This window comes from Lampetra planeri, chromosome 60, assembly GCF_965212315.1.
Source record: "Lampetra planeri chromosome 60, kcLamPlan1.2.h2, whole genome shotgun sequence".
NCBI lineage: Eukaryota > Metazoa > Chordata > Hyperoartia > Petromyzontiformes > Petromyzontidae > Lampetra > Lampetra planeri.
This window is the reverse complement of record NC_136166.1, coordinates 4,930,414-4,957,775: the sequence shown is the minus strand read 5'-3', so window position 1 is coordinate 4,957,775 and position 27,362 is coordinate 4,930,414. Positions and strand designations below refer to the sequence as shown.

The window sequence follows — 27,362 nt, the reverse complement described above, 5'->3', positions numbered from 1 at the left end:
CATGAAATGTACCGTACTCGTAATGGCAGAACTCCACGACTCCAGGAAGTGGACCCGAAGCTTGCCAGAATGTGAGATACCGTGGTGATTTACAGCCAACGTCAGATGAGCGTGGACAATTAGACCCAAGCCGAAATAGAACATATAAAAATGAATGTTTAAAAAAAATGTCAATAGAATATAATATTGTCATCAGTATGACATAAGTATACCAAGTTTGCAGTCGATACCACATTGAGAAGTGGGTTAAAATTGAGTTACAAGATTTGAGGATACAACAACAGACAGGGAGTTAAATAAAAGCGTGTAAAAATTATTTTTAAAAAGTATTAATCGTAACCCAACAGGAAACGAATTTCTCGTGAAAGCCCACGAGTAAACATTTAACAAACTTTAAGTGACGTTTTTTTTAAACGATTTTATTTTCCCAGGGTGAAGCTCACCGAGCCACGAGTTCTTTATCAGAGGCGACCTGGCCATACGTGATGACAGCGGGCTATTCAAAGTGGCTTCTCACCACACGTGGCAATGTTATGCAGCGGCGACAGCAGCAGCAGCAGCAGCCAAATAATCTAAGCGCACGTTTTCTTGGTTCTTTCGGTAAAGTCACGTAGAAGGGAAATAATAAAATAATAAAATTTAAACAATCAAATTCTCACGACGTTTCGATTGCAACACAAGCAACCATCATCAGGTGTGAAAACCCACAGCAAGAAAATTTGAAAAAAGTGGCTGTGGTTTTTTTATTGCTGTGGGTTTTCACACCTGATGATGATTGCTTGCGTTGCAATCGAAACGTCGTGAGAATTTTTTTTAATTACTTTATTATTTTCCTTCTACGTGACTTTTCCGAAAGAACCAAGAATATGAATCCCTGCAGTCACGAAAGAAGCTTTAAATCGAAATTGAATTACGTTTTATTTTTATTATTTAATTACTTCCCTTCTACGTGACTTTACCGAAAGAACCAAGAAGATGAATCCCTGCAGTCACGAAAGAAGCTTTAAATCGAAATTTTATTATGTTTTATTCTTATTATTTTATTATTTTCCTTCTACGTGACTTTTCCGAAAGAACCAAGAATATGAATCCCTGCAGTCACGAAAGCTTTAAATCGAAATTGAATTACGTTTTATTTTTATTATTTAATTACTTCCCTTCTACGTGACTTTTCAGAAAGAACCAAGGAGATGAATCCCTGCAGTCACGAAAGCTTTAAATCGAAATTTAAGCGCACGTTGTTTATCAATGTGGAGAAGTACAAACACCCAGGACGGACCCGGTGAACAATCCACAAGACCACCACGGGAAGAGAAAAACACAGAGAGAGAGACATTGATAGAGAGAGCTCTACATGCAGATACGAGCTACCCGTCGGAGGCCGTAGGACTGCGAAAAGGGCTGGTTGCAGATGCAGCAATTGTCGTAGTAAACATTTTTTGTTTACAAATATTACATAGAAAACAGGGGGGACATAGACATAGAGTAGGGAGAGAGGGGGTGGAGAGAGGGGGTGGAGAGAGGGGGTAGAGAGAGGGGGAAGGGCTAAGAAGGAGAGCAGAGCGTGACATCTTTTGTAAAATCTTTCATTTAAAAGGGGGGGGGCACACATAAAGAGAGAGAGACATTGCATCGATGAGCGAGATAACACGCGACATACCAAATCTACAACAAGCATCGGTCGGTCAGGGTCCGGGATCGAACCCAAGGGAGGACCTCGTTCCGTACCATTTGTACACGGTGCGCGTGGGAGCGAGACGGAGTCCTCACCGCCATGCACCCCGCGGACAACACCTGCACAGTTGCCGTGAGAACGACGGCTCGATCGTGTTGATATTGTTACAATGATGACAATTTTCCCTGTTTGTAAAGGAGAGCCAGCCCAAAGTCGCAGTGACTGTTTTTTTTTCAGGGAAGACCCTCTGTTGTTAGATTATTAGGTGTTAATTTTAAGATGTTTTCAGACAATTCATTAATGGATTTTTATTTTGCTTACACGCGTGGGGATGGGATGGGGGGGGGGAGAAAAAAACCGGAGCACCTGGAGAAAACCCCGCGCCTTGCGAGAGGGGGCAACGCTCGATCCCCCCCCCCCATCCTCACCCACCCCCCCCCCCCATCCTCACCCACCCCCCCCAGCACGGACCGAAGTGGATGGCGATGCGTACCCTCGCTGCTAACAGCCTCCTGGGCGAGACGAGATTCGGGTCACTCAACTCAACCCAACCTCGTACCGTAGTTGTCCCACCGGATGACGGTTGCGTGTGTTGCGATCGAAACATCGTGATCTATTATTATTCTTCTACCCACGTGACTTCACCGAAAGAACCACAGAGTATGGAGGATTCCTGCAGTCACGAAAGCTTCAAATCAAGATCGAATACACAAAATGCCACCACGGCGCGGATTACTGCAGCAGATTACGACTACGCATCACAGGATTGGCAACAGCAACAATCAACAACAATCAACAACAACAACAACAACCACTGCCACTCGCGCCTTCATCTCGGACCAAGCAGCGGCTCCGCTTTCCTGGGTGGCCCAAGGGATGCCCCCCCCCCACACTCGCAGCCCCCACCCCCCACTCACGGGATGCCCGGGGTATCCATCAGCGCTGGGTGCCCCCCCACACTCGCAGGCTCCCCCCCCCCCCCACTCGCGTGCCCCCCCCCCCCACACACTCGCAGGGCCCCCCCCCGCACTCGCATGGGCCCCCACCCACACTCGCAAGCCCCCCCCACTCACACTCGCAAACCCCCCCCCCCACACACTCGCAAGCCCCCCCCCCCCACACACTCGCAAGCCCCCCCCCCCACACACACTCGCAGGCCCCCCCCCCACACTCACAGGCCCCCCCACACTCACAGCCCCCCCCACACACGCAGCCCCCCCCCCCCACACCCACACTCGCAGGGCCCCCCACAACCCCGCCACTCACCGCTGGCAGGCACCGAGCTGCGCCTGCAGGGCGAGCAGCAGCAGCAGCGACAGCGGCAGCAGCAGCAGCGAGAGGCGCCTCATGGCTCCACGGGTAGCAGCGCGGCGGCTACAGCGACCGAAGCGATCGCCTCCTCTTCCCTCCTCCTCCTCCCTCCTCGTCCTCCTCCTCCTCCACGCCGCTGGGGCACACGCGGGGCGCTAACGCCAGAGACGCGGGGGGGAGGGGGGGCGACTATGCGGTGTTGGCGCTGGAGCGTTGCGAGTGCCGACGCCGATGGTGCCGAGGTCTCCTCCTCGGCGTGAGCGCCGACGCTGCTGCTGCTGCTGACGATGATGATGCAGCTGATTCTACTGCTGCAGCTGATGCTGATGATGATGCAGCAGCAGCTACAGCGGCTGCTGCTGCTGCTGCAGCTGATGCTGCTGCTGCAGCTGATGCTGCTGCTTGAGCAGATGCTGATGCTTGAGCAGATGATGATGCTGCTGCTGCGAAGCGGATAAAGCAACGGCACCGCACTCCTCCTCCTCCTTCGCGAAGGAGCTGGCTGCCGCGGAGTGAAAGAACGAGGTGTCGTGAAGAGGTGACGGGCTGAAGAGGTGGGAGTTAGGAGTGTGGAGCGGAGGAGTGGAGCGGAGGAATGAAGCGGAGGGGAGAGAGTGAGAGAGGCAATGGGAGGAGCCAGGGACACAACTGAGCTGCAGTTGCGGTGCGCACCCAGAGATTTACGACAGAGGAGGAGGCAGCAGCAGCAGCGAGTGGACACGGCTCGCATCCCTAATGCGCAGGCTACTACGAGGAGTGGACACGCGCAAGTCGCCGTCTTCCGCAAGACTTAGATCGCCTGGCTATTTTACACACGCGCATTTTTTTTTTGTTCGTTACATTTTTATATATTTCGCAAGGAAATTCATTAACCTGCGGTGAAGACCGCACGGAGTGGGGTGGGGGTCATCGCTCATTTCAATGTCGACATCGCAACACTCACGATCAACAACAGCTACGATGTGCCTACGGTGGTTCGCGTTTTTTATCCGATTTAGTTCAGTCTTTGACAAAGTGTCAACGAGCATACTCCCCGGTTCTTTCGGTAAAGTTGCTTGAATATATAAAATCAATCACGACGTTTCGGGCGCAACACTAGCGTCCGTCGTGATTTATTTTATTTTATACCCCACGTAACTTTACCGAAAGAACCAACGAGTATTGATCCCTGCAGTCACGAAAGCTTCAAATCAAGATTGTCAACAAGCAGTATTAGCCGTGCAGATGATTTACATGCGGAGGCAATATTTCGTACGTTTGTGAAAGGATAATTTGATAATACAAGCAACGCGTAAACAAAATTGGTTTCGCAGATTGTAATGAAGTGGTCCTGCATACGGGCTATAATTAAAATCAGCAATTATCGTATTGTTTAAGCAGCGATACGCTGCACATAACCATTAACTCAGCATAAAGTAGTGATCAGTAGTCTGTAGAATAGTGCTATGTTTAAATCTGTAATGGAGTAGAAAAGTCATCAGTTGTTGTCCAATGAAGAGCGGTGACTTTCCCACCTGATGACGGACGCTTGTGTTGCGCCCGAAACGTCGTGATTTTTATTTTATTTTATACCTACGTGACTTTACCGAAAGAACCAAAGAGTCAAGAGCATCCTCGCTATCGTAGCAGATGGACCAGCAATACCTCGTCTCTTCCGAATGGACGGGAAGATTCCTGGCTACATTCTAGATTTGAAGCTTTCGTGACTGCAAGGATTCACACTCTTAGTTCTTTCGGTAAAGTCACGTAGGTAAAAAAATGAAATTAAAATTAATAAAAATTTATTTTATTTTCATCAGGTGGGAAAGCCACCGCTCTTCATTGGACAACAACTGATGACTTTTCTAGTCCATTACAGATTGAAACATAGCACTGTTCTACAAACTACTGATCACAACTTTATGCAAAAAAAAATGAAATTATAATAAAAAAATGTTTTTTTTTAATTTTAATTTCATTTTTTACCTACGTGACTTTACCGAAAGAACTAAGAGTATGAATCCTGGCTACATGTTTACGCGTCGGCGCTTAAAATCACGTGCGCCAGATGCAAATCTTGTGAGCTTGGGGGGCTCCCATCAGCACGCGAGTCACACGCCACCCTCCTCCGCCTTTGAGCAATGCAATGGCAGCGACTTCACAACGTGAGCTACGATTTGACGATAGCCACGGACAGCAGGAAGGGGACAAGCTCCGTGGAGACACGGAGAGATGAGAAGATGCGTGGACGATTGAACTGACGGACACGCAGGAGACGCGGAGAGATACGAACACTGGACGCAAATGACGGTAATGTGTTCAACGACTCATACATCCATGCCAAAGACCCCCTATACGGAGGACAGGTGGAAAGGGACAGCGGATTACAGACGAGTAAAATGGAGACACGGAGAGAGATGGTGCATGGAAGACATCAAGAAAGCGAATTGGAGACACGGGTCTGTGAAACGGAGAGAGCCCTTGAAATGGATGTGGAAAATAAAAAAAATTGGGAGAACCGCAGAGAGAGAGGGAATGGGTAAGGAGAGCAGAACGTGAAATATTTCGTGAAATCTTTAATTTAAAAAGGGGGGTTGGGGTTTACAAAAAGCAAAGCATTAAAAAAACTAAATGATGAACGAAGCAAAGTACCGACTACACCGAACATCTTCTTGTTTCCTCTGATAGTACAAAAAAAGAGAGAGCGAGAGAGAGAGCGACATGGAGTAGGGAGAGAGGGGGTAGAGAGAGAGGGGGGGACAGAGAGAGGGGAGGGGGTAAGGAGAGCAGAGCGTGAAATATTTCGTGAAATCTTTCATTTAAAAATGGGGTTTGGTGTTTACATAAAGCAAAGCATAAAAAAAACGAAATGATGAACGAAGCAAAGTGCCGACTACACCGAACATCTTCTTGTTTCCTTTGATCGTTAAAAAGAGAGAGAGAGAGACAGAGCGACATGGAGTAGGGAGAGAGGGGATAGAAAGAGAGGGGGGGCAGAGAGGGGGGGGCAGATAGGGGGTAGAGAGAGGGGGGGGAGGTAGAGAGAGGGGGGGGGGCAGAGAGGGTGGTAGAGAGAGAGGGAAGGGGGTAAGAAGAGCAGAACGTGACATATTTTGTGAAATCTTTCATTTAAAAAGGGGGGTTGGGGTTTACATAAAGCAAAGCATTAAAAAAAACTAAATGATGAACGAAGCAAAGTGCCGACTACACCGGACATCTTCTTGTTTCCTCTGATCGTTAAAAAGAGAGAGAGAGAGCCAAGTGAAATGGAGAGGGAGAGAGTAAGAGACACGGGAGCTATGACGGACAGCGTTACCGCCTGCCCCAATGGAACGAGGACCGGGGAAGGCAGGACACCCCAACCCGATCCAGTGGCTACAGAAGGCCAACTGCCCCATCTGCTGTCTGGTATTGTTTTGTTGAAGGGGTTACATTGTCAGAGGGCAGTCCGTCCCGGGGACGGGGTGAATCTTAACCATCGACCATCCACCCACAAAGTCATCCCTTGCCCCACTGGAGCTGACCTGGCCACACTCACCTGGTGTCAATCACTACTCACCTGGTAACACTCACAATTCATACTCACCTGGTAACACTCATAATTCTCACCACTCACCTGGCACCAATCATCAGGCACCGCTCACAATCCACACAGAGCACTCACGCGTTGCCAATCACCAGGGCGTCACTCACCACTCGGCAGAGCAATCTTCTTCCCGTCGTACGGCTGCCGATGTGAGATGCAGAGCAACGGACTGCAGCAGAAGATGCAGGTGGTCAAGCCCAGAACGACCGCTTCGGGAGCAGTGGAGTCGGGCATCGCTGCGTTGTCTTCTTCGCGTTTGTGGATTGGGGGGGCATTGCATCGTTACGCGCCATGCGGTGTCTCTTCCGGATGAACGCAGTCGCACGCTGGACAGTTTTTTAACGTTCCATCTGCGCATCCGCATCTACTGCCCTGATGTGTGCAGTGAATGCTATTTAGGCGGGTGGACTGTGAGCTTCGTGAAAGATCAACCCCCCCAGACGTCTTCTGCGTTGGGTCTTTCACGAGGCGTGTGTTTGCGAGTTGTTGTGAACTCGCCCGTTCAGCCCTCCAAACTTCATCGGAGTTGAACTCGCATTTTACATCATGGGACCTCCTTTGCCAGTACCAAAATATACTAATAGGGTTTTTCCCCTTTTTTTCTGGCAACAAAAACTGACACCTTTTGCAAGGAATCATGCTTACATTAACCACAATACTTGCAGTCAAATGCAAACAAAAAACAATACTCTGATAATTTATGCATTGTCTTTGAAACTGATTGGTCCACACCAGAGACAGCTTTCTTTAGAGCCTAGTCTCATATGGTGTTCGACCAGATGACGCCAAAAGGCGCACAGTTCAAAGACAACGCACTACCAGAGTAATGAGAGCTCGGGGTGAGCCTTTTGGCGTCATCTGGTCGAACACCATACGAGACTAGGCTCTAAAGAAAGCTGTCTCTGGTGTGGACCAATCCGTTTCAAAGACAATGCATAAATTATCAGTTTTGTTTTTTGTTTGCATTTGACTGCAAGTATTGTGGTTAATGTAAGCATGATTCCTTGCAAAAGGTGTCAGTTTTTGTTGCCAGAAAAAAGGGGAAAACCCCTATTAGTATATTTGAACTCGCATTGTTGAATGTTCAGCGTTGCGTGGGTTGTGCGCGTTCGTATGTGTGGCAGAGCACAGTTCGCATAGCGGGGGGCACAGGTGATGCATCGGCCAGTCATCTCAGTCAGTCGACCGATGGCACCTGGGTCTAATCTCGTGACCTCCTGCCAGCGGGCGTTTCACGCTTCACGTGGTCTTAAAGTGCACCTAGCCTGGCACAAAGCCTCGTGATTGGCTGCTGCCACTGCTGTTGTTGCAGAGCAACAGCGCCCTGTGACCTCAAGGCGGCGCAGCGCTCATTGCTGTGGGGCCGTTTGCGGCCACGTCTACATTATAGACTGTCAGTACACTCACTGCGATTAATAACCAGGCTACAGTCCACATTATAGACTGCCAGTACACTCACTCAGCTTAAGAACCAGGCTACAGTCCACATTATAGACTGCCAGTACACTCACTCCGATTAAGAACCAGGCGACAGTCTGCATTATAGACTGCCAGTACACTAACTCCGATTAAGAACCAGGCTACAGTCTACATTATAGACTGCCAGCACACTCACTGCGATTAAGAACCAGGCTACAGTCTACATTATTGACTGCCAGTACACTCACTCAGCTTAAGAACCAGGCTACAGTCTACATTATTGACTGCCAGTACACTAACTCCGATTAAGAACCAGGCTACAGTCTACATTATAGACTGCCAGTACACTCACTGCGATTAAGAACCAGGCTACCGTCTACATTAGTGTTTTTTTTTATTATATTTTTTATTCACTTTTAATTTTTTTGTCTAATTGACGTTACCTAAAGAACCAAAGACTACGCTTACAACGGTTGACGTCGTTCGATAATAATTAATAATAATCAATAATTACTCATAAGCCAAGAATGTGTAACGTGCGTGACGTCACTCCACATGAGCCCCCCCCCCCCCTCATTAATAATCATAAGCGGGTGACGTCACTCCACATTCCGCACCCCTCCCCAATAACCATTAGCGGGTAACGTCACTCCACATGGGGGCAACCCAGCTCATTTTTAATCATGAGCTGAACAATTTTTTATTTAATATTTCAGATATTGTTATACACAAGCTGGTGTCCAATAATCGTCGGTGTGTGGGCTCGCAATTTGCAACAATACCACGAGAAATGCGCCTCCCACACTCTGTAGACCACCTGAAGAAGATTCCAGGCACGTGCGTTGATAACGAATGCGAACACGTGGAGACTCTCTGACTTTTTGAAGCTATTAAACATCCATTAGTCATCAAGTTACAGTCTACATTGTCCGTTCCTTTCCCATTAAAAACGACAGTCCCATATAAAAGTGGTCGCATTTTTTTGTTGAAGCAGCCCTGTACATATTCTTTGATTCTTTCGGTAAAGTCAAGTAGATAGAAAATAAAATAAAAAAAAGTCTATCTACGTGACTTTACCGAAAGAACCAAAGAATATGAATTCCTGCAGTCACGAAAGTTTGAAGTCAACCACCAACCCACCACAACCCACCACCAACCCACCACCAAACCACCACAACCCACCCCCAACCCACCACCAACCCACCACCGACCCACCAGCAACCCACCACACACCACCACCAACCCACCACACCCCACCACCAACCCACCACCAACCCACCACAACCAACCAAAACCCACCACCAATCCACCACAACCCACCACCAACCCACCACCAATCCACCACAACCCACCACCAACCCACCACAACCCACCACAACCCGCCACCAACCCATCACCAATCCACCACAACCCACCACCAACCCACCACAACCCACCAAAACCCACCACCAATCCACCACAACCCACCACCAACCCACCACCAATCCACCACAACCCACCAACAACTCACCACAACCCACCACAACCCGCCACCAACCCATCACCAATCCACCACAACCCACCACCAACCCACCACAACTCACCACAACCCACCACCAACCCACCACAACCCACCACCAACCCACCACAACTCACCACAACCCACCACCAACCCACCACAACCCACCACCAACCCACCACAACCCACCACAAACTCACCACAACCCACCACCACAACCCACCACCACAACCCACCACCAACCCACCACCAACCCACCACCAACCCACCACTACCCACCACAACCCATCCCCAACCCACTACAACCCACTACAACCCACTACAACCCACCACAATCCACCACAACCCACCACCAACCCACCACCAACACACCACCAACCCACCACAACCCACTACAACCCACCACAACCAACCACCAACCCACCACCAACCCACCACAACCCACCACCAACCCACCACCAACCCAACACAACCCACCCCTAACCCACCCATCCACTACAACCCACCACAACCCACCACCAACCCACCACCAACCCACCACCAACCGACCCCTAACCCACCAACCCACTACAACCCACCACAACCCACCACCAACCCACCACAACCCACCACCAACCCAGCACCAACCCACCACAACCCACCCCTAACCCACCACAACCCACCCCTAACCCACCAACCCACCACAACCCACCCCTAACCCACCAACCCACTACAACCTACCACAACCCACCCCCAACCCACCACAACCCACCACCAACCCACCAGCAACCCACCCCTAACCCACCCCCAACCCACCACCACCCACCACAACCCACCACAACTCACCACAACCCACCACCAACCCACCACCAACCCACCCCAACCCACCACCACCCACCACAACTCACCACAACCCACCAAGCCACCACAACCCACCCCAACCCACCCCAACGCACCACAACCCACCACAACCCACCACAACCAACCACAACCGACCACCAACCCACCACAACCCACCACGACCCGCACCGACCCACCACCGACCCACCACCAACCCACTGCCAAACCACCACAACCCACCACAACACACCACAAACTCACAACAACCCACCACCACTGCGTGAATGTCGAGATAACTTTATTTTTCCCCCAGTTGGGAAATCGAACGCACACCGCACATCAATTGAGACGCGACACGAGGGTGGAGAGAGAGAAAAAAACTCCCTACCAGCTACACAACAGCCATAAAAAACCACAACTAGAAGCCCCTCGGGGTCCTCTTTGCACCCCCTGCTCAACATTTTAGTTGGGCTCTAGGGTCACTCGTCCCCCCCCCCCTCCGAGCTGGTCAAGTAGATAGAAAATAAAATAAAAAAGTCTATCTACGTGACTTTACCGAAAGAACCAAAGAATATGAATTCCTGCTGTCACGAAAGTTTGAAGTCAACCACCAACCCACCACAACCCACCACCAACCCACCACAACACACCACAACCCACCACCGACCCACCAGCAACCCACCACACTCCACCACCAACCCACCACAACCCACCCCCAACCCACCACCAACCCACCACCGACCCACCAGCAACCCACCCCCAACCCACCACCAACCCACCACCACCCACCACAACCCACCACAACTCACCACAACCCACCACCAACCCACCACCAAACCACCACAACCCACCCCCAACCCACCACCAACCCACCACCGACCCACGAGCAACCCACCACACCCCACCACCAACCCACCACACCCCACCACCAACCCACCACCAACCCACCAAAACCCACCACCAATCCACCACAACCCACCACCAACCCACCACCAATCCACCACAACCCACCACCAACCCACCACAACCCACCACAACCCGCCACCAACCCATCACCAATCCACCACAACCCACCACCAACCCACCACAACCCACCAAAACCCACCACCAATCCACCACAACCCACCATCAACCCACCACCAATCCACCACAACCCACCACCAACTCACCACCACCCACCACAACCCGCCACCAACCCATCACCAATTCACCACAACCCACCACCAATCCACCACAACTCACCACAACCCACCACCAACCCACCACAACCCACCACCAACCCACCACAACTCACCACAACCCACCACCAACCCACCACAACCCACCACCAACCCACCACAACCCACCACAAACTCACCACAACCCACCACCACAACCCACCACCACAACCCACCACCAACCCACCACCAACCCACCACTACCCACCACAACCCACTACAACCCACTACAACCCACTACAACCCACTACAATCCACCACAACCCACCACCAACCCACCACCAACCCACTACAACCCACTACAACCCACCACAACCCACCACCAACCCACCACAACCCACCACCAACCCACCACCAACCCACCACAACCCACCCCTAACCCACCCACCCACTACAACCCACCACAACCCACCACCAACCCACCACCAACCCACCCCTAACCCACCAACCCACTACAACCCACCACAACCCACCACCAACCCACCACAACCCACCACCAACTCAGCACCAACCCACCACAGCCCACCCCTAACCCACCACAACCCACCCCTAACCCACCAACCCACCACAACCCACCCCTAACCCACCAACCCACTACAACCCACCACAACCCACCCCCAACCCACCACAACCCACCACCAACCCACCAGCAACCCACCCCTAACCCACCCCCAACCCACCACCACCCACCACAACCCACCACAACTCACCACAACCCACCACCAACCCACCACCAACCCACCCCAACCCACCACCACCCACCACAACTCACCACAACCCACCACCAAGCCACCACAACCCACCCCAACCCACCCCAACCCACCACAACCCACCACAACCAACCACAACCCACCACCAACCCACCACAACCCACCAAACCCGCCCCGACCCACCACCGACCCACCACCAACCCACTGCCAAACCACCACAACCCACCACAACACACCACAAACTCACAACAACCCACCACCACTGCGTGAATGTCGAGATAACTTTATTTTTCCCCCAGTTGGGAAATCGAACGCACACCGCACATCAATTGAGACGCGACACGAGGGGGGAGAGAGAGAAAAAAACTCCTTACCAGCTACACAACAGCCATAAAAAACCACAACTAGAAGCCCCTCGGGGTCCTCTTTGCACCCCCTGCTCAACATTTTAGTTGGGCTCTAGGGTCAATCGTCCCCCCCCCCCTCCGAGCTGGTGCAACGGTGTTTGCTCCTAATAATAATTGACATTTTTTTAAAATTTCGATTTAAAGCTTTCGTGACTGCAGGGATTCATATTCTTGGTTATTTCGGTAAATCTTCTTGGTTCTTTCGGTAAAGTCACGTAGAAGGGAAGTAATAAAATAATAAAAATAAAACATAATAAAACAAATTCTCACGACGTTTCGGCTACAACGCAAGCAGCCGTCTTCAGGTGAAGAATGAGACACTGCCAAGCTAGGAGCTTATATATAAGCCGAGTTGGAGGTGGAAGAAGAAGAGAGCCTTAACAAAAGAATGTGCATATCAAGAGGAATTTAGCATATTCATGGGAAATGCGTAGGAGGTGGGCGGGGGGGTTTCAAAGTCATATTATGCCCATGCATTATGCAGGATCAGCAGCACCAAAGGGAGGGGGGGTAGCATTAACAAAGGGAGGGCATGTTAATAGTATGTAGAAGCAATGAAACATGTGAATGGGAAAACGGTGGCAGGAGATCCGCAGCGAAGCAAATAATGCATTCCCTGTGGAGAACACAAGATACACAGTTAATGCCAGTGAGTGGACTGCGGTCTGAAAGTCACCATAAACGTGAACAACAATCAGTTAAGATCCGAAGTGGTTTATTACGTCCTTCCAATGATTGCTGAGCCAGAATCCATCTTCTCGGTTGAAATTGTCTCTGTGTTTGTATATGTGGATCGCCTCATGAACGAATCTCTCATGGTAGCCAGATGGCTTGCAGAGAACCTCTGTCTTGGAGAAGTCAATGTCATGTGAACCCACTGAATTGTAACAGTGATCTGCCACGGCTGAGGTGTTTGTCCTACCGTGTTTCAGGTCAGCTTTATGTTCACGGATGCGGTCCGAGGCATGTCGTTTGGTTTCTCCAATGTAACTGCTACCACAGAGGCAACTTAGTTTGTAGACGCCAGGGTACTGTATGTCTGGAACCACGTCTCTTACAGACGGAACCAGATCACGGATTTTATGTACTGTGTTGAATCGTACCTGAATCTTGTGTTTAATCAGGATTTTTATTACTTTATTATTTCCCTGCTACGTGACTTTACCGAAAGAACCAAGAATACATGTTGTTTAATTCTACTTTGGAACGCACCTGCCTTAGTAATTCACCGCTCGCTCTCAAACGGGAGAGTGGTGGTGAGGGTGCGACTGGGGAAGTCACCACGTACAGGCAGCAGCAGGCAGCAGGCAGCCAAGCTCTGCAGTCCTCTGTGTATGAAGATGTTTTCCAGCCAATTGGTGGTTACGTGCCGGGAGGAGACCGGAGCACGCCTAGAGAAACTCCCCCCCCACACACACACACGAGGAGAAGGAGAAAAGGGGGGGAGGGACACCAGCTCAGTGAGCCAGGTACATATTTTGCTCCGACCGCCTTCCCCTGGCGAGCAAAGGGTGTGTACGGAGGGCTCCTCTCCTGCACGCCCACGGGAAGAGAGAGTTTCACCACAACATTCGTGTGGGTGATCCACCAACACCCTGCTGCTGCTTCCACAGTGCTGGATTACTGATGCAGCCACGCGCAGCAGCATCAGCAGCAGCGTAGCCACCACCATCACCACCCAATCATCGCTCGGCTTTGTTCACTTAGCCCAGCTCCGGGCTAAACATGACCAGTGGGTGGGTGGGGGGGGGGGTCACTGCGAATCACGGGTGAACCAAAGTGTTTAAATACAAAAATACAGATAAAAATAAATGCCCCCCTCCCACCCCCCGTTTTTTGTAACAACTCTTCTGTGGCCAACCATCCACAAAACCCCGTCGCCTTCAGTCCACAGCGGTACAAGGGCCAAGGCCACCTGCTGGGCTTGGCTCTGTGCGGGTTCGCTTTGTGCGGGTTCGCTTTGTGCGCTGTATATGGGGGGGGCTAACCTATTTCTACCTAAAATATTCGCTCCGCGATGCGGCTATGCGATCGGACGTGGGACAACGTTGTTTGTGTACTGTATGTGTACTATATGCAATGTGTGTACTGTGTGTACGGTATGTGGTGTGTGTACTATATGCACTGTGTGTGCAGTGTCTACTGTGTGTGCACTGTGTGCAGTGTATGTGCACTATGTGCAGTGTACTGTGCGTGCACTGTGTGTACTGTGCGTGCACTGTGTACTGTGTGTGCACTGTGTGTGTACTGTGTGTGCAGTGCGTGTACTGTGTGTGTACTGCGTGTACTGTGTGTGTACTGTGTGTGTGCTGTGTGTGCAGTGCGTGTACTGTGTGTGTGTATTGTGTGTGTGCACTGTGTGTGTGCACTGTGTGTGTGTACTGTGTGCCGTGTGTGTACTGTGTGTGTACTGTGTGTGTGCACTGTGTGTGTGCACTGTGTGTGTACTGTGTGTGTGTACTGTGTGTGTACTGTGTGTGTACTGTGTGTGTACTGTGTGTGTACTGTGTGGTGTGTGCAGTGTGTGTACTGTGTGCAGTGTGTGCACTGTGTGCGTGCAGTGTGTGCGTACTGTGTGTGCAGTGTGTGTACTGTGTGTGTGCAGTGTGTTACCACATCTATCACACAAAGCGAGGGGGGGTGGGGGCAGAACCTGCACCTGGGCGCTTTATTGGAAATTACAAAAAATGAAATCAAGGGGCCGCGATGCCAGCCCAGCAGCTGGCATCACGAACATGATATCACCCATGGAGAGGTGGGAACAGAATTGGTCTCGGCCCCATCCGTAAGGCAAGCTGTGGCAAGGGTTGAGCTTATTACACAGGCATTGTTGGTAAATTAAACAAAAATGGGTTTTCAATATTGTACCAATAAAATATATATATATTTTTTAAAATATGACAACCATGAGCTAAGCCATTACTGGAACAAGCTCCCCCCACCCACCGACCTCCCGCCTTCTCCTCCCTGCACCGTCTTGGTCCGGGTGGGGTGGGGGGTGCCAGACGTTAGCTAAGGTCGGGCATCGAACTCGGGTTATCGGAGTTGATGGCCGAGTGGGGGGCAAACCACGGCGGGGGCTACACTTCCCACCACCACTCTCCCCGAAAGAAAAAAAAACCCCACACACAGAGCCGTATGTCAAAAACGACATTTTAGACGTTGAATAAAATAAAAAGAACCAAATCTATTTCATGGGCATTTTTTTTAAACCCATTATTTTATTTTGGATTGAGCGCAAAAAACATCGTATGCTTGCCAAGCTACTCACCCCCCCCCCCCCCGAAACTCGCCTCTCAGCACCAGCGGGTGCACTACTTTAACTTTTGTTGCCACACCGAATGTCTACGCGCAGAGTTGACCTGCATGACCTTTCCACTCCTTCCAAGTGGCAACCAACAATTCACCACCACCACCCCCAAGTCATGGAAACGAGGTGGTTTGTATTTAGAACGCGCGTGACTGTTTCCTGTAAAATTGTCGCCACGGATTTTGCCAAAGTCTCCTTCCAAATCGGAGCAGTGGCTAATCCCACGAAAAACCACTGTGATACAATTCTGGGGCACCGCCATCTGCCAGAACGCCATGGACCGAACGGTAACCCGCATGGGTTTCAACCCTCTAACAAATTCGCGACAGCTGTACCAAGTACCATCGCCATCTATTGGCGCAATTTATTATATTTTTTAAACTACGAATTGTCATATTCTTGGTTCTTTCGGTAAAGTCACGTAGAAGGTGAATAATAGAATAATAAAAATACAACAATTAAATTATCACGACGTTTCGATTGCAACACAAGCAAACATCATCAGGAGTGAAAACCACAGCAAAAAAAATTAGAAATGTTCTTGCTGTGGTTTTCACACACGATTAAATTTTCTTGCTGTGGGGTTTCACATCTGATGGTGATTGCTTGTGTTGCAATCGAAACGTCGTGAGAATTTTTATTTTTTATATTTTTTTTATTTTATTATTTCCCTTCTACGTGACTTTACCGAAAGAACCAAGAATATACTTTTTTTGGTTTACGATTGAGAGGTTAAGAACAAATGGTGTGCCGTTTGAAGGCTGTGGCGGTCTTTGAAGAGGGTTTTTTTTGCTCGGTGGCCCCTGTAATACGAGGCTCGAGAGGCAAGAACACGGGTAGAAATTCTACTTCTAAGCACGGACCTAACAAAAAAACATAAAATCGCACCGCCGCAAACGTCCCAAGGTAAAAAAAAATTAAAAGTGTGCCAAACTGTTTGAAAAAAAAATTAGCAAGGCACCACTCGCTAACCAAACCTCACGTACAATGAGATGAAATATGTTTACACAGAGCCTTTAAATAGCTGCATTACCGCCGGACAGCGACAATGATTCGACTTACAAACATTGTACGCGTCCCAAAGGCAGTTCCAGAATTTGGAAAATAAATTAAAGCATCCAGGCTTACACATTTCCGTAGTATGTAAACAACAACAAATCTCTCCTTCAAACAATTGGTTACCTAAGATGGCTCAATTGTAAGATTGTAAGTGCGAGTCGTTCTTGAAGTGGGCGAATTGGTTTTTTTTTTATTGCCCTCTAGCGGAAGTGGTACTTCAAAAAGTGGCGACGACCGTGAAACCATTCACTTAACTCACGCGGTGAAAACTCGCTGGTTCGTAGGGCCCATCGGATGTGTGGGTGTGTGTGTGTGAGAGCGCGCCTTGGGGTAACACAAAAAAAAGTTGACTTTTTACCCTTGTCGTATCGAACATGACCAGAGAGAGCGAGAGAGAGCCGGGAGCCGTCACCCACCCTGGAAATCGTCGCCAGATTTGAAAGGTCACGGATAGTGTGGCTACGGTTCCGAACGCGATTTATTTTTGAAATAAAACGATCAGAAAGCGTCGAGTATAACCAGCGTGACCGATGTGCCATTTGTTTGTGTCTCTAAATCAGAAAGGGCCCGAAATTAGATTTGGGTTTTGTACGTTTTGAGGACAACGTTTTAAGAACAATGCAAGATATTTTGGGGGGGGGGGAGGGGGAGGTTACGGACTACCGACATCGTATGATCATGAAAGTATGCGCCCATCGTGCCCACAAGCGTGCCTCGCTCGCATTGTCGCGAGACGCGGACCCGGGGGCAGGAACATCGCTGACCCGATGCAGTGTAACCCTTTCACGTTTCGAGACGTCGCTGCAAGTTGCAGGGTGGGTGGATGGGCGGCGGGTGTCCCAGTGATTTTATTTGGAGAGGCGTAGTATCGCCGTTGTTTTTTTTAAAGACATTGTTACTCACCGCAGAGAATGGCAGCAACACGACCGCTGCATGCTACGATAGCTGGCGCCAATCTGTGCCACACGTCCCTCCTGCATGGCCTTCTACTTTCGATTCCATTCCGATGACGTACACGCACGTACGTCATCAGAATGAGAAATGGTTAAGTGACGTCATTCCTTGGGACGTCATACTTTTGGGAAAAAACCGAAACCCAACATTTTTTTTCCCTGGGTTTTATCCTAAAAGCGCAAACCTGTCAGCTAGTCTAGCAGTGGTAGACCCAGGGCCTGGATTAACATTTTGTAGGCCCCTGGGCTATAGATACTGCGAGGACACCCCTCCCCCCCACCCAGTAACATTTTAAAAAGGAAAACCAAAGTTAAAGAAAAATAAAATGTATTTTTTTACAAGGCTAACAACAAATAAAATTCAGCATTCACAAGTGAATTAACTGTTCACTTAATCTCTGAAGGCCCTCCAGCTGACGGGGGGCCCCTGGGATGCAGCCCCTGAAGCCCCCCCCCCCACGCCTTGATCCGACCCTGGGTAGAGTTGTATATTTCTTAATTAGTTTTTCTAACATTCATACCGAACACAAAGTTCGGCGTGAAATGGTACTCGAGTGATTAAAATGAAAGCAAACACACACGTCGTATGCAGTTGGTAGATGTAAAAAAAAAGCATGCATTCAGCAAAGTTGTAATATATTCGGACGCTGGGCAAGGATTGTATTAACGTTGTTCGAGAACGGAACGCATTTTTGGCTAATGCGCAGGTCACATTTCTAGAAAATGCGTTCAATGTCATCACAAAAGCTCAGCGATGTCTACGAACCAATCCAGAACCCCCCCTCCCCCCCCATCATGGATTGTCTGCAGCAGATATAAAGTATGCCCCACTGCCGATTGTCGAGATACAGGAGGGTAGGTTGTGAATTTGGTGCCACGCACTTTTGTGTCGCTTGGAATGCCAGTGTCACCATCTACACCTCGTCTGCGAGCAGGTGCTCGCTAACACTACTTGCCCCAACAGTTTGCCGAGGCTACACGGGGGGTCTCTGCCTTTGGGTGCCTAAAAGCGCGTGCGTATTTTGCCTTTCCGCGCGCGCGTGCGTGTACGTTTGTGCACAACGAGACTACATTTTTGGTTATTTCGGTAAAGTCACGTAGAAGGGAAATTATAAAATAATAAAAATAAAACATAATATAATAAAAAAAAATCTTCACCCGAGGACGGCTGCTTGCGTTGTGGCCGAAACGTCGTGAGAATTATTTTATTATGTTTTATTTTTATTATTTTATTATTTCCCGTCTACGCGACTTTACCGAAAGAACCAATAATACGAATCCCTGCAGTCACGAAAGCTTTAAATCGAAAAAGTACAACGCGACTACTTGCGCTCCGAGTGACGAGAGAGAAAAGTGTGGGCGTTTGGGGGGTATGGAGACGCCACCTCGCTGTGTAGGGGGCAGAGGACAACCCCAGGAATGGTGGGACTCGGGAAGAGGGGGATTAGAATGCCGTGAGTGCACGGAGAAGGAAAAATTCGCGCGGACTTTTTCTCGGCGACGAAAAAGACGACGGGGCAAGCGGACGAACGAAACAAAATACCGGTTGCTGCGTTTTCATTCACCGATGAGCCAAACGGGTCGGCCGGAGCCAACCGCTTATTCGGTTTCTGCTCCGATGCGTCGCACGCCAACCCTGGACTTCATGCAAGGTATTTGTTTTTTTCCCTTCGCCACTGCTTGTCCCCCCCCCGCCTCCCGCCACCGCCAGCTCCATGATCCTAGGATGACGAGTACAAAAACTAATAAACTATTTTTTTTATTTTTACCACTGAGCGATGTAGCTCTTTTTTCAGAAGCGGCCTGGCCACAAGCAACTCAACAAAAGTGGCTTATTCACGTGGAAAAGCATATCAGCGAAACACCAAATACTGTAAACGCGTGACGTCGATTCTAAATGTGGGGGGGGGGGGGAGGAAAAAAAAACAGAGGACCCGGAGAAAAATACGCGCGGCCACGGTGGAGAGAGACACGCAAACTCTAAACATACCGCAGGCGTCAGAGGTGTCGGGCTCGAACCCAGCGCCCTCCTGTATACCATGCGAGGTAGTCAACATCTCCTAGGCACCACGGAAGCTGTGCGCAGAGCGTCAAGGCTGCGTAATGGCTCCCCAGCAGTCCGAGGTCGTTTCTAAGCGAGCGAGCGAACCAGGCTATTCCGGATCGCGACGTAAGCTCGGAATCATCTATAGTGCGGTGCATGGGTGCAGAGATCCCCTTTGTAATCGTCGGGGTCAGGGCAATCCACCCCCCCCCCTCGCCGCCCCCCCTCATTGCGGCGGCGAGGAAGCGCAGGCAGGCAGGCTACGCGCGTCAAGTGGGAATGTGAAGTCTTGAGAAGCGAGAGAGAGACGGACGTTGATTCGAGGGTCGGGTCAAACTGGCCCCCCGGAAGGAAATGTTTCTTTGGCGAGAGTGGTGCAGCAATGTTCTTCGTTTGGTTTCCGTTAAATTTTGACTTTGAACTTTCGTGACTGCAGGAATTAATATTATTGGTTCTTTCGGTAAAGTCACGTAGATAGAAAATAAAAAATAAAATTTTAAAATGAATTAAAATAAAAAATAAATTGAAATATTTTACATTTTAATTTATTTTTCATTTTATTAAAATTTTTATATTACATTTATTTTCTATCTACGTGACTTTACCGAAAGAACCATGAAATTTGGTTTCCGTTGTTATTTTTTGGCACGGGAGATTCGACATCGTCGTCAGGTGCCGACAGCTCTCGAAATGTGCACGGAAGTGGTGCGGACATTTTTTATTCGACGACCGTCTTTCAACGTCGCCAAGGACTGGTTAAGTGGAGGCGTCCTAATCCGTGCATTGGGCCATCCGAAGTCCCCCCCCCCAAAAAAAGACAATAATTACGGTAACAGGACAACGGCGTGGTGAAAGGGTCGCAAGCCGTTTCCACACACTTCGCGAGCATCGCCGCGGTACAAAGTGTAGTAAACTTTTGAAAACACGTGCGTCAAACAAACAAAGGACACAGCAAAAGGACGCGACGCTAACGAAAACAATAAAACTTGCGCGCTAGGCCAACGCTCGGCTCGTAAGGCCAGCGACGGCGGAAGTGGCACGAGCGTGTGAAAGGGGCACCGGGCGGAGTGGGAGGGGAAGAGGCGGTACCGACGCACGGCCCCCATCCGCATCTCTCTGGTCATTTCGAACGCACCGACGGGGGCGAGCCATCGGTTGGGGGGAGGGGGGGGGAAGCCAACTCGCTAACCAGCTAACAAACTCGATAACCAGCCAACTCGCGAGCCAGTGAGCGAGCGAACCGCCAGCGGGGGTTGGTGGCGGCGGCGGGGGGGGTCAACCCGAGCTGTCCTCATCGGCCTTGGCCGCGTTGAGCGGCTGCATCGACCGCAACGGCGACTGTCCGCCGTTGCCCGCGGAAGGGGCGTACTTCTTGGCCTCGCTGCTGTGCTTCAGTCCGTAGAAGAAGTAGATCAGAAAACCTGTGGCGGCAAATGACGACGACGACAATGAAAACGACGACAAACGCGCCGTTGTTAATTCACGGACGGCACCCCCCATCGGCAATGTTTCGAAGCGGCTGTGTACAAACCATCCACTCGCCCCCCCCCCCCCCCCCAATTTTTTTTTTTACGATTCTCGCAAAACAATGATCGTTACGAGAGCCAAATCGAAACGTCATGAGCACGGTTCCGATGAGATGGCATCTGCGTTGAGCCCGCAACGGTGCGAAAACCCCTGCAACCCGAGTTCGATTCCCGGCTCACGGTGACGATTATCTGAACCGGTCCTGGGCCTCCCACCAGGTCGACTCAACCTCAGATGAGCACCTGGTGCGGTGTGTAAAACATCGCCACCGGGGAGACAAAGGCGGTTGGGCGTGGTGCTGGCCACCCACCCCCTCGCGTGCCGTGCTGCACGTCATAGTTGCTGCTCGCTAACTGCACTTGCCCCAACAGTCTGTGAAGGTTACACGAGGGGTGGGATCTTTGTCTTTGGGTCACACGCTGTACAAAATCTTAAATGCACCGAAATGACGCAAAGCCTTGGAAAAGAAAAGAAAAAACAGACCACAAAGAGAAAATGCCCGCAGCGGAATAAGAATATAAACACTTTTAGAAATAAAAAGGTTTTAAAAAAATTATATCAAATATAATCTTGCAGCAGCAACAAAAAAAACGGTACTGCACGCACGTTTGGCACTGCGTGTGCACACGCAAGCGCACACAGTGGAATTACCGCTTGCCAGGCGGATGATGTATGGTAGGCAAGAGGGCCGGCCGGCACGCGAGAGCGAGGAGAGAGCGAGCGAGCGAGAGAGAGAGAGCGAGCCAGAGTGCGAGAGAGAGCGAGCGAGAGCGAGCGAGAGAAAGCGAGAGAGCGAGCAAGAGAGCGAGAGAGAGACCGCGAGAGAGAGCGAGCGAGCGCGAGAGAGAACGAGCGAGCGAGAGAGCCATCGAGAGGTCGAGAGAGAGAGAGCGCGAGAGAGCGAGCGAGCAAAGTGCAGAGCACCGTGGCGGGTACAGTGTGTTCCCTGCCGCGCGCTGCATTCTAAGAAGGTCGTTACTCTGAAATATGCTCCGAGGCATTGATGACAGTGCCTGCTGCTGCTGCTGCCTGCTGCTGCTACTGCTCTGGGAAGCGGCACGAATGAGAGAGGTGGCGTGGTGGCGTTGCTGCTGTTGCTGATGTTGCTGCTGCTGCTGTTGCTGCTGTTGCTGCGTCGCCGCGCACAACGCAACCTGCGCCGTGCTGGAGACCGTGCACCCGCCCCACGCTGCACCGCACAAACTGAATCCACTTTTCTGATATGATATCCCTCAACTATTGTCCTGTCAAATATATTGTTTATTATTCACTATTATTACTACTACTGCGACTACGCTCGTTTACCCGGGGAAAGGCGCGGTCAATCCTCGTCCTGCCAAAGCGCAATGACAAATCGAGTCATTCGCAGGTGGGTTTTGTCCGCATCGTGGTAATATTTTGGCTAATACCGATTACAATTCATGGGGGGGTTTGGTGTTGTTGTTGATCTATGAGAGGAAACCCACGCAGAACATGGGGAGGTCATCTAAGCGTCACACACACACACAAAGGTGCCCAAGGGCAGGAATCGAACCCAGGCCCTTTTAAGCTGCACGCGGTACGAGTGTTTACCTCTACGCTACCCTCCTGGCTCCAAGTTTTTTTTAAACTATAATTATTATCAACTCTTGAATATCTCGATTACTTGCTCATGGAGACTCCAAAAATCAACGGGTTTCTGTGAGATGGTCTTCCTGTGAGGTGTGACCGCCGATGGGAAGCAATGGGTTCTGGGGCAGCAAGGTGGATCGCTGCTGCCGCTTCTGTTTCTCCGGGAGATGCTCATGGACCACAGCTCGCCACATTCGCAGATCGGCAGAGTCCTTCAACGGTGAAGTTCAACGTAAGGACTGTATGTATGTTGAACTTCTTTCGCACCAATCTTGATTTGAAGCTTTCGTGACTGCAGGAATCCATACTCTTTGGTTCTTTCGGTAAAGTCATGGAGGTAGAAAAATTATTTCGCACCGTACGTAGTCAACCGTGCTAAATCGGTGTTGCGGGGGAAGGACAGCAAACTAAACACAAAAATCAGTTCTAGAGAAATTAGTTTTCAATCTGGATTTCAAAGTGCATAGCTCCAGTGGCTTCCTAACATCGGAAGGAAGAGCGTTCCAGACGGCCGCAGATCCACCATCTTTGTTCGATGGCCAGCCAAGAGCGTTGTGGTGCATTGTGGTACATGGTGGTGCGTGGTGGTGCGTGGTGGTGCGTGGTGGTGCGTGGTGGTGCGTGGTGGTGCGTGGTGGTGCGTTGTGGTGCATGGTGGTGCGTGGTGGTGCGTGGTGGTGCGTGGTGGTGCGTGGTGGTGCGTGGTGGTGCGTGGTGGTGCGTGGTGGTACGTTGTGGTGCGTGGTGGTGCGTGGTGGTGCGTGGTGGTGCATTGTGGTACATGGTGGTACGTGGTGGTGCGTGGTGGTGCGTGGTGGTGCGTGGTGGTGCGTGGTGGTGCGTTGTGGTGCGTTGTGGTGCGTTGTGGTGCATGGTGGTGCGTGGTGGTGCGTGGTGGTGCGTGGTGGTGCGTGGTGGTGCGTGGTGGTGCGTGGTGGTGCGTGGTGGTACGTTGTGGTGCGTGGTGGTGCGTGGTGGTGCGTGGTGGTACGTTGTGGTGCGTGGTGGTGCGTGGTGGTGCGTTGTGGTGCGTGGTGGTGCGTGGTGGTGCGTGGTGGTGCGTGGTGGTGCGTTGTGGTGCGTTGTGGTACGTTGTGGTGCGTGGTGGTGCGTGGTGGTGCGTTGTGGTGCGTTGTGGTGCATGGTGGTGCATGGTGGTGCGTGGTGGTGCGTGGTGGTGCGTGGTGGTGCGTGGTGGTGCGTGGTGGTGCATTGTGGTGCGTTGTGGTGCGTGGTGGTGAGTGGTGGTGCATTGTGGTGCGTGGTGGTGCGTTGTAGTGCGTTGTGGAGTCATTGCCATGAACTGTCGCCACCAATCAGGGTCGGGGTTTCGACACAGATGTAGTAACGCTTATGACTCGTTCACATCGGAGTTGGAGGCACACTTGTTTATTTAACACCACACGTTGTGACATACACACTGAGGGGGTATCGGCCCCCTCACCCGTCTATCTGAGGACACACCTCTAGGCTAACCCTCTAATGGGCTAGGGGAGGCTATCTTGGCCCGACACTGGTCAGTCGGGCCCGGTACCCAGAGTCCAGACCAGCACTGGCTCTGGCTCTGGTACCACGCCACTGGCTCGAGCCTGCGCGGTCCTGATAAGGACGGCGTGCCAGGGGGAGACCAGGGCTCTATCTAGGACGTCTTCCGTCTTCTCTTCTTAGCTAACACAACACTCCCGAGCCCTTCGATACATTCCCCTTTTATACCCAACCCCTCCCTGAGGGGTGGGGCCCCGGGGGATCATAATGACCGAATCGACCCCCCAGGGTGTCTGGCGCGGACGTCGCAGAGGGCACCTGCTCGTGCACACATGTAGCCCCGCCTACTGTGTTTGTTTACCATAGGCTGCCATGCATAACGGGCTCTCTCTCTAACACCCCTACATCACTCCCCCCCGCATAGCATGCAGCCGTCCCGGCTGCCAACATACAAAAATTTGACAATAAAGGTGCCTTCACCCCCTGACCGCGCGTGTGCCTCACTATTTTTGAACAATAACAGGAACCAGAACAAGAACGCAACAGCAAGGTGAGAAACAACCCGTCGCACCCCCCCGAATAAATACGAATTCCGTAAAAAAAACAGCCTATATACAATCAGCAGGGAACCCACCACGCACACACAACACACGGTGAACCCAACATATGTACATCCGAGGAGCGAGGAACACACCACCCACACAACACCCAATAAACACAACAGCTATGTACACATTTTGCCGGCCTCACAACAGTTTGCGCATTTTAGCGCGCGTCCTTGCAGCGGGCCCCTCACACGGGGTAACCCCGCGTGGCGGACCATCAGGTGGCGAATGTCCGTCTTGGGGTGAGCATTCATCCGACTCCGCGTGACCCTTGGCATCCGCAGGCGGGGTGATCGGGCGTGAGCCCGTCACTCCTGATGCTCCTGAAGGTGGCACAGCCGGCAAGGCATTAGGTGAGAGCGACGGAGACGGACCCAGCGAGTCGGCCGACCCCCCACACGTTTGGCCACGCGCGTGTGAAGTGGGATTGTGTACCGCCGCGAAGGGTTTTAACCTAGAGGGGTGCACGAACCATCTCCGCTTCCCCCACTTTATGCGCACGCACTGCGGACGTAACACCTCCACCACTTCCACAGGGCCCCGCCACGGCCGCACCAGTTTAGAGGAGGTCGCCAGTGGCACCTGGGGGCAGTGCAACCATGCCTTGTCCCCCGGCTTCCACTGCAGTATGTGCGCTCGACTCAATCTGAGGCGCTCATTCGCCTTCTGACGGAGGTCAGAGTTTTGCATTGCAGCATCCCGTGCCTCGGTCAATTTGTCCAGATTAAATTTAACATGGTCAGCCAGATTAGTTTTTCCCTGCGGCACGGGGATCCGCAACTGGGCACGAACAGGCGGGTCTGGTTCTCGGCCGTACATGAGGTAAAAGGGAGAAAACCCCGTAGCTGCATGGGGTGCCATCCGGTACGCCGCCAAGACCCCCTGAATTTGTAGGTCCCAATCCGTTTGCGAGTCCGAAACTTGTTGTGATAACATGGACGAGATGGTGCGATGCAAACGTTCGACCATCCCGTCAGTTTGTGGGTGATATGGGGAGGTCCGAATTTTCTTTGTGCCCAGGAGATCGCAGACTTGTCGGAGTAGTTTACCGGAAAAATTCCTGCCCTGGTCGGTCAGCAACCTCTCCGGAGCACCCTTGTCCAGGACATAACCCTGAACAAAGGCCTCCACGATGGCTGCTGCCGACTGGTTGGCCAGAGGCCAGGCCATAGGCCAGCGTGTAAAATACTCGACACCAGTCAACAAATATCTATTCCCCCTGGGGGTGGCGGGGAATGGTCCCAAAATGTCCAGAGCGACCAGCTCGTTTATCCTGGACACCTTGATCGATTGCAAAGGCGGGTTAGACTCCCGTGCCGGCGGTTTGCGTTGTGCACATTGAGGGCATGATCCCAACAAATCCCCAACATCCCTCGTCATGCCAGGCCAATAAAAATCAAGTTGCAACAAGGCGAGAGTCTTTTGGGTCCCCAGGTGTAGGAGGCGCTCATGAGCGGCCCATACCACCCTACCCCGCAACCCAGTAGGGACCACCAGCCGATGTCGACGTGACTTCCCGTCCCAATGCATCAGCAGACCTTGGCACATTTCCCATGCGTCGGAACCACCTCTTTTCCCCCCCCCCGCACCGCCAACGCGACGTCGCCACCCGAGGAGGGAGACATCCTCCATCTGGAGGCGCCCCCATTCAATGACGGGCAACCCCAACAGGGAATCTTTGCCCTGTTGTTCGATCGAATTAGGAACCACTGCATCGTCGTCGTTGGCGGCCGCCAAGACAGGTACCGATGTGTCCCCTGGAGGCCTGCAACGTCCAGACCCCAGGAGGCATGCACACTCGGAGGCGGTTGGCAAGCGTGACAGAGCGTCCGCGTTGGTGTGGCGAACGCCCTTACGGTATGTGGTTTGGAAATCGTAATCCTGGAGGACCTCCAACCATCGGGACAATTGTCCCGATGGCTGTTGAACCCTCAGGGCGTACTGCAGTGCCGCATGATCTGTGCGGATGGTGAAATGCCGACCGTACAGATATGGGCGATACTGTTGGACGAAATGGACAATTGCCAACAGTTCCCTACGGGTGACACAATATCGTTGCTCCGCTGGAGACAACACCCGACTGCCGTACGCAACCACACGTTCCACGCCGTCAACCACCTGGGAGAGCACGCCCCCAATACCCGTGT

At 51.4% G+C, this 27,362-nt stretch overlaps 2 protein-coding genes across 4 annotated transcripts in view; both read right to left on the bottom strand.

Moving 5' to 3' along the window:
- Nucleotides 1-3,024, bottom strand: part of LOC144736311 (glycine receptor subunit alphaZ1-like) — a 174,056-nt gene extending 171,032 nt beyond the window's left edge. Inside the window, exon 1 of the mRNA XM_078618959.1 lies at nucleotides 2,942-3,024. Within this exon, the coding sequence (XP_078475085.1) occupies nucleotides 2,942-3,024 (83 nt within the window). The remainder of the gene's footprint in view (nucleotides 1-2,941) is intronic.
- A 12,238-nt stretch (nucleotides 3,025-15,262) lies between these two features.
- The window catches only part of LOC144736270 (high affinity cationic amino acid transporter 1-like), a 76,661-nt gene continuing 64,561 nt past the window's right edge, over nucleotides 15,263-27,362 (bottom strand). For all 3 annotated transcript variants that reach the window (XM_078618897.1, XM_078618898.1, XM_078618896.1), the window contains one exon: nucleotides 15,263-21,408. In XM_078618897.1, coding sequence (XP_078475023.1) covers nucleotides 21,263-21,408 — 146 coding nt within the window. In that variant the 3' untranslated portion in view covers nucleotides 15,263-21,262. The remainder of the gene's footprint in view (nucleotides 21,409-27,362) is intronic.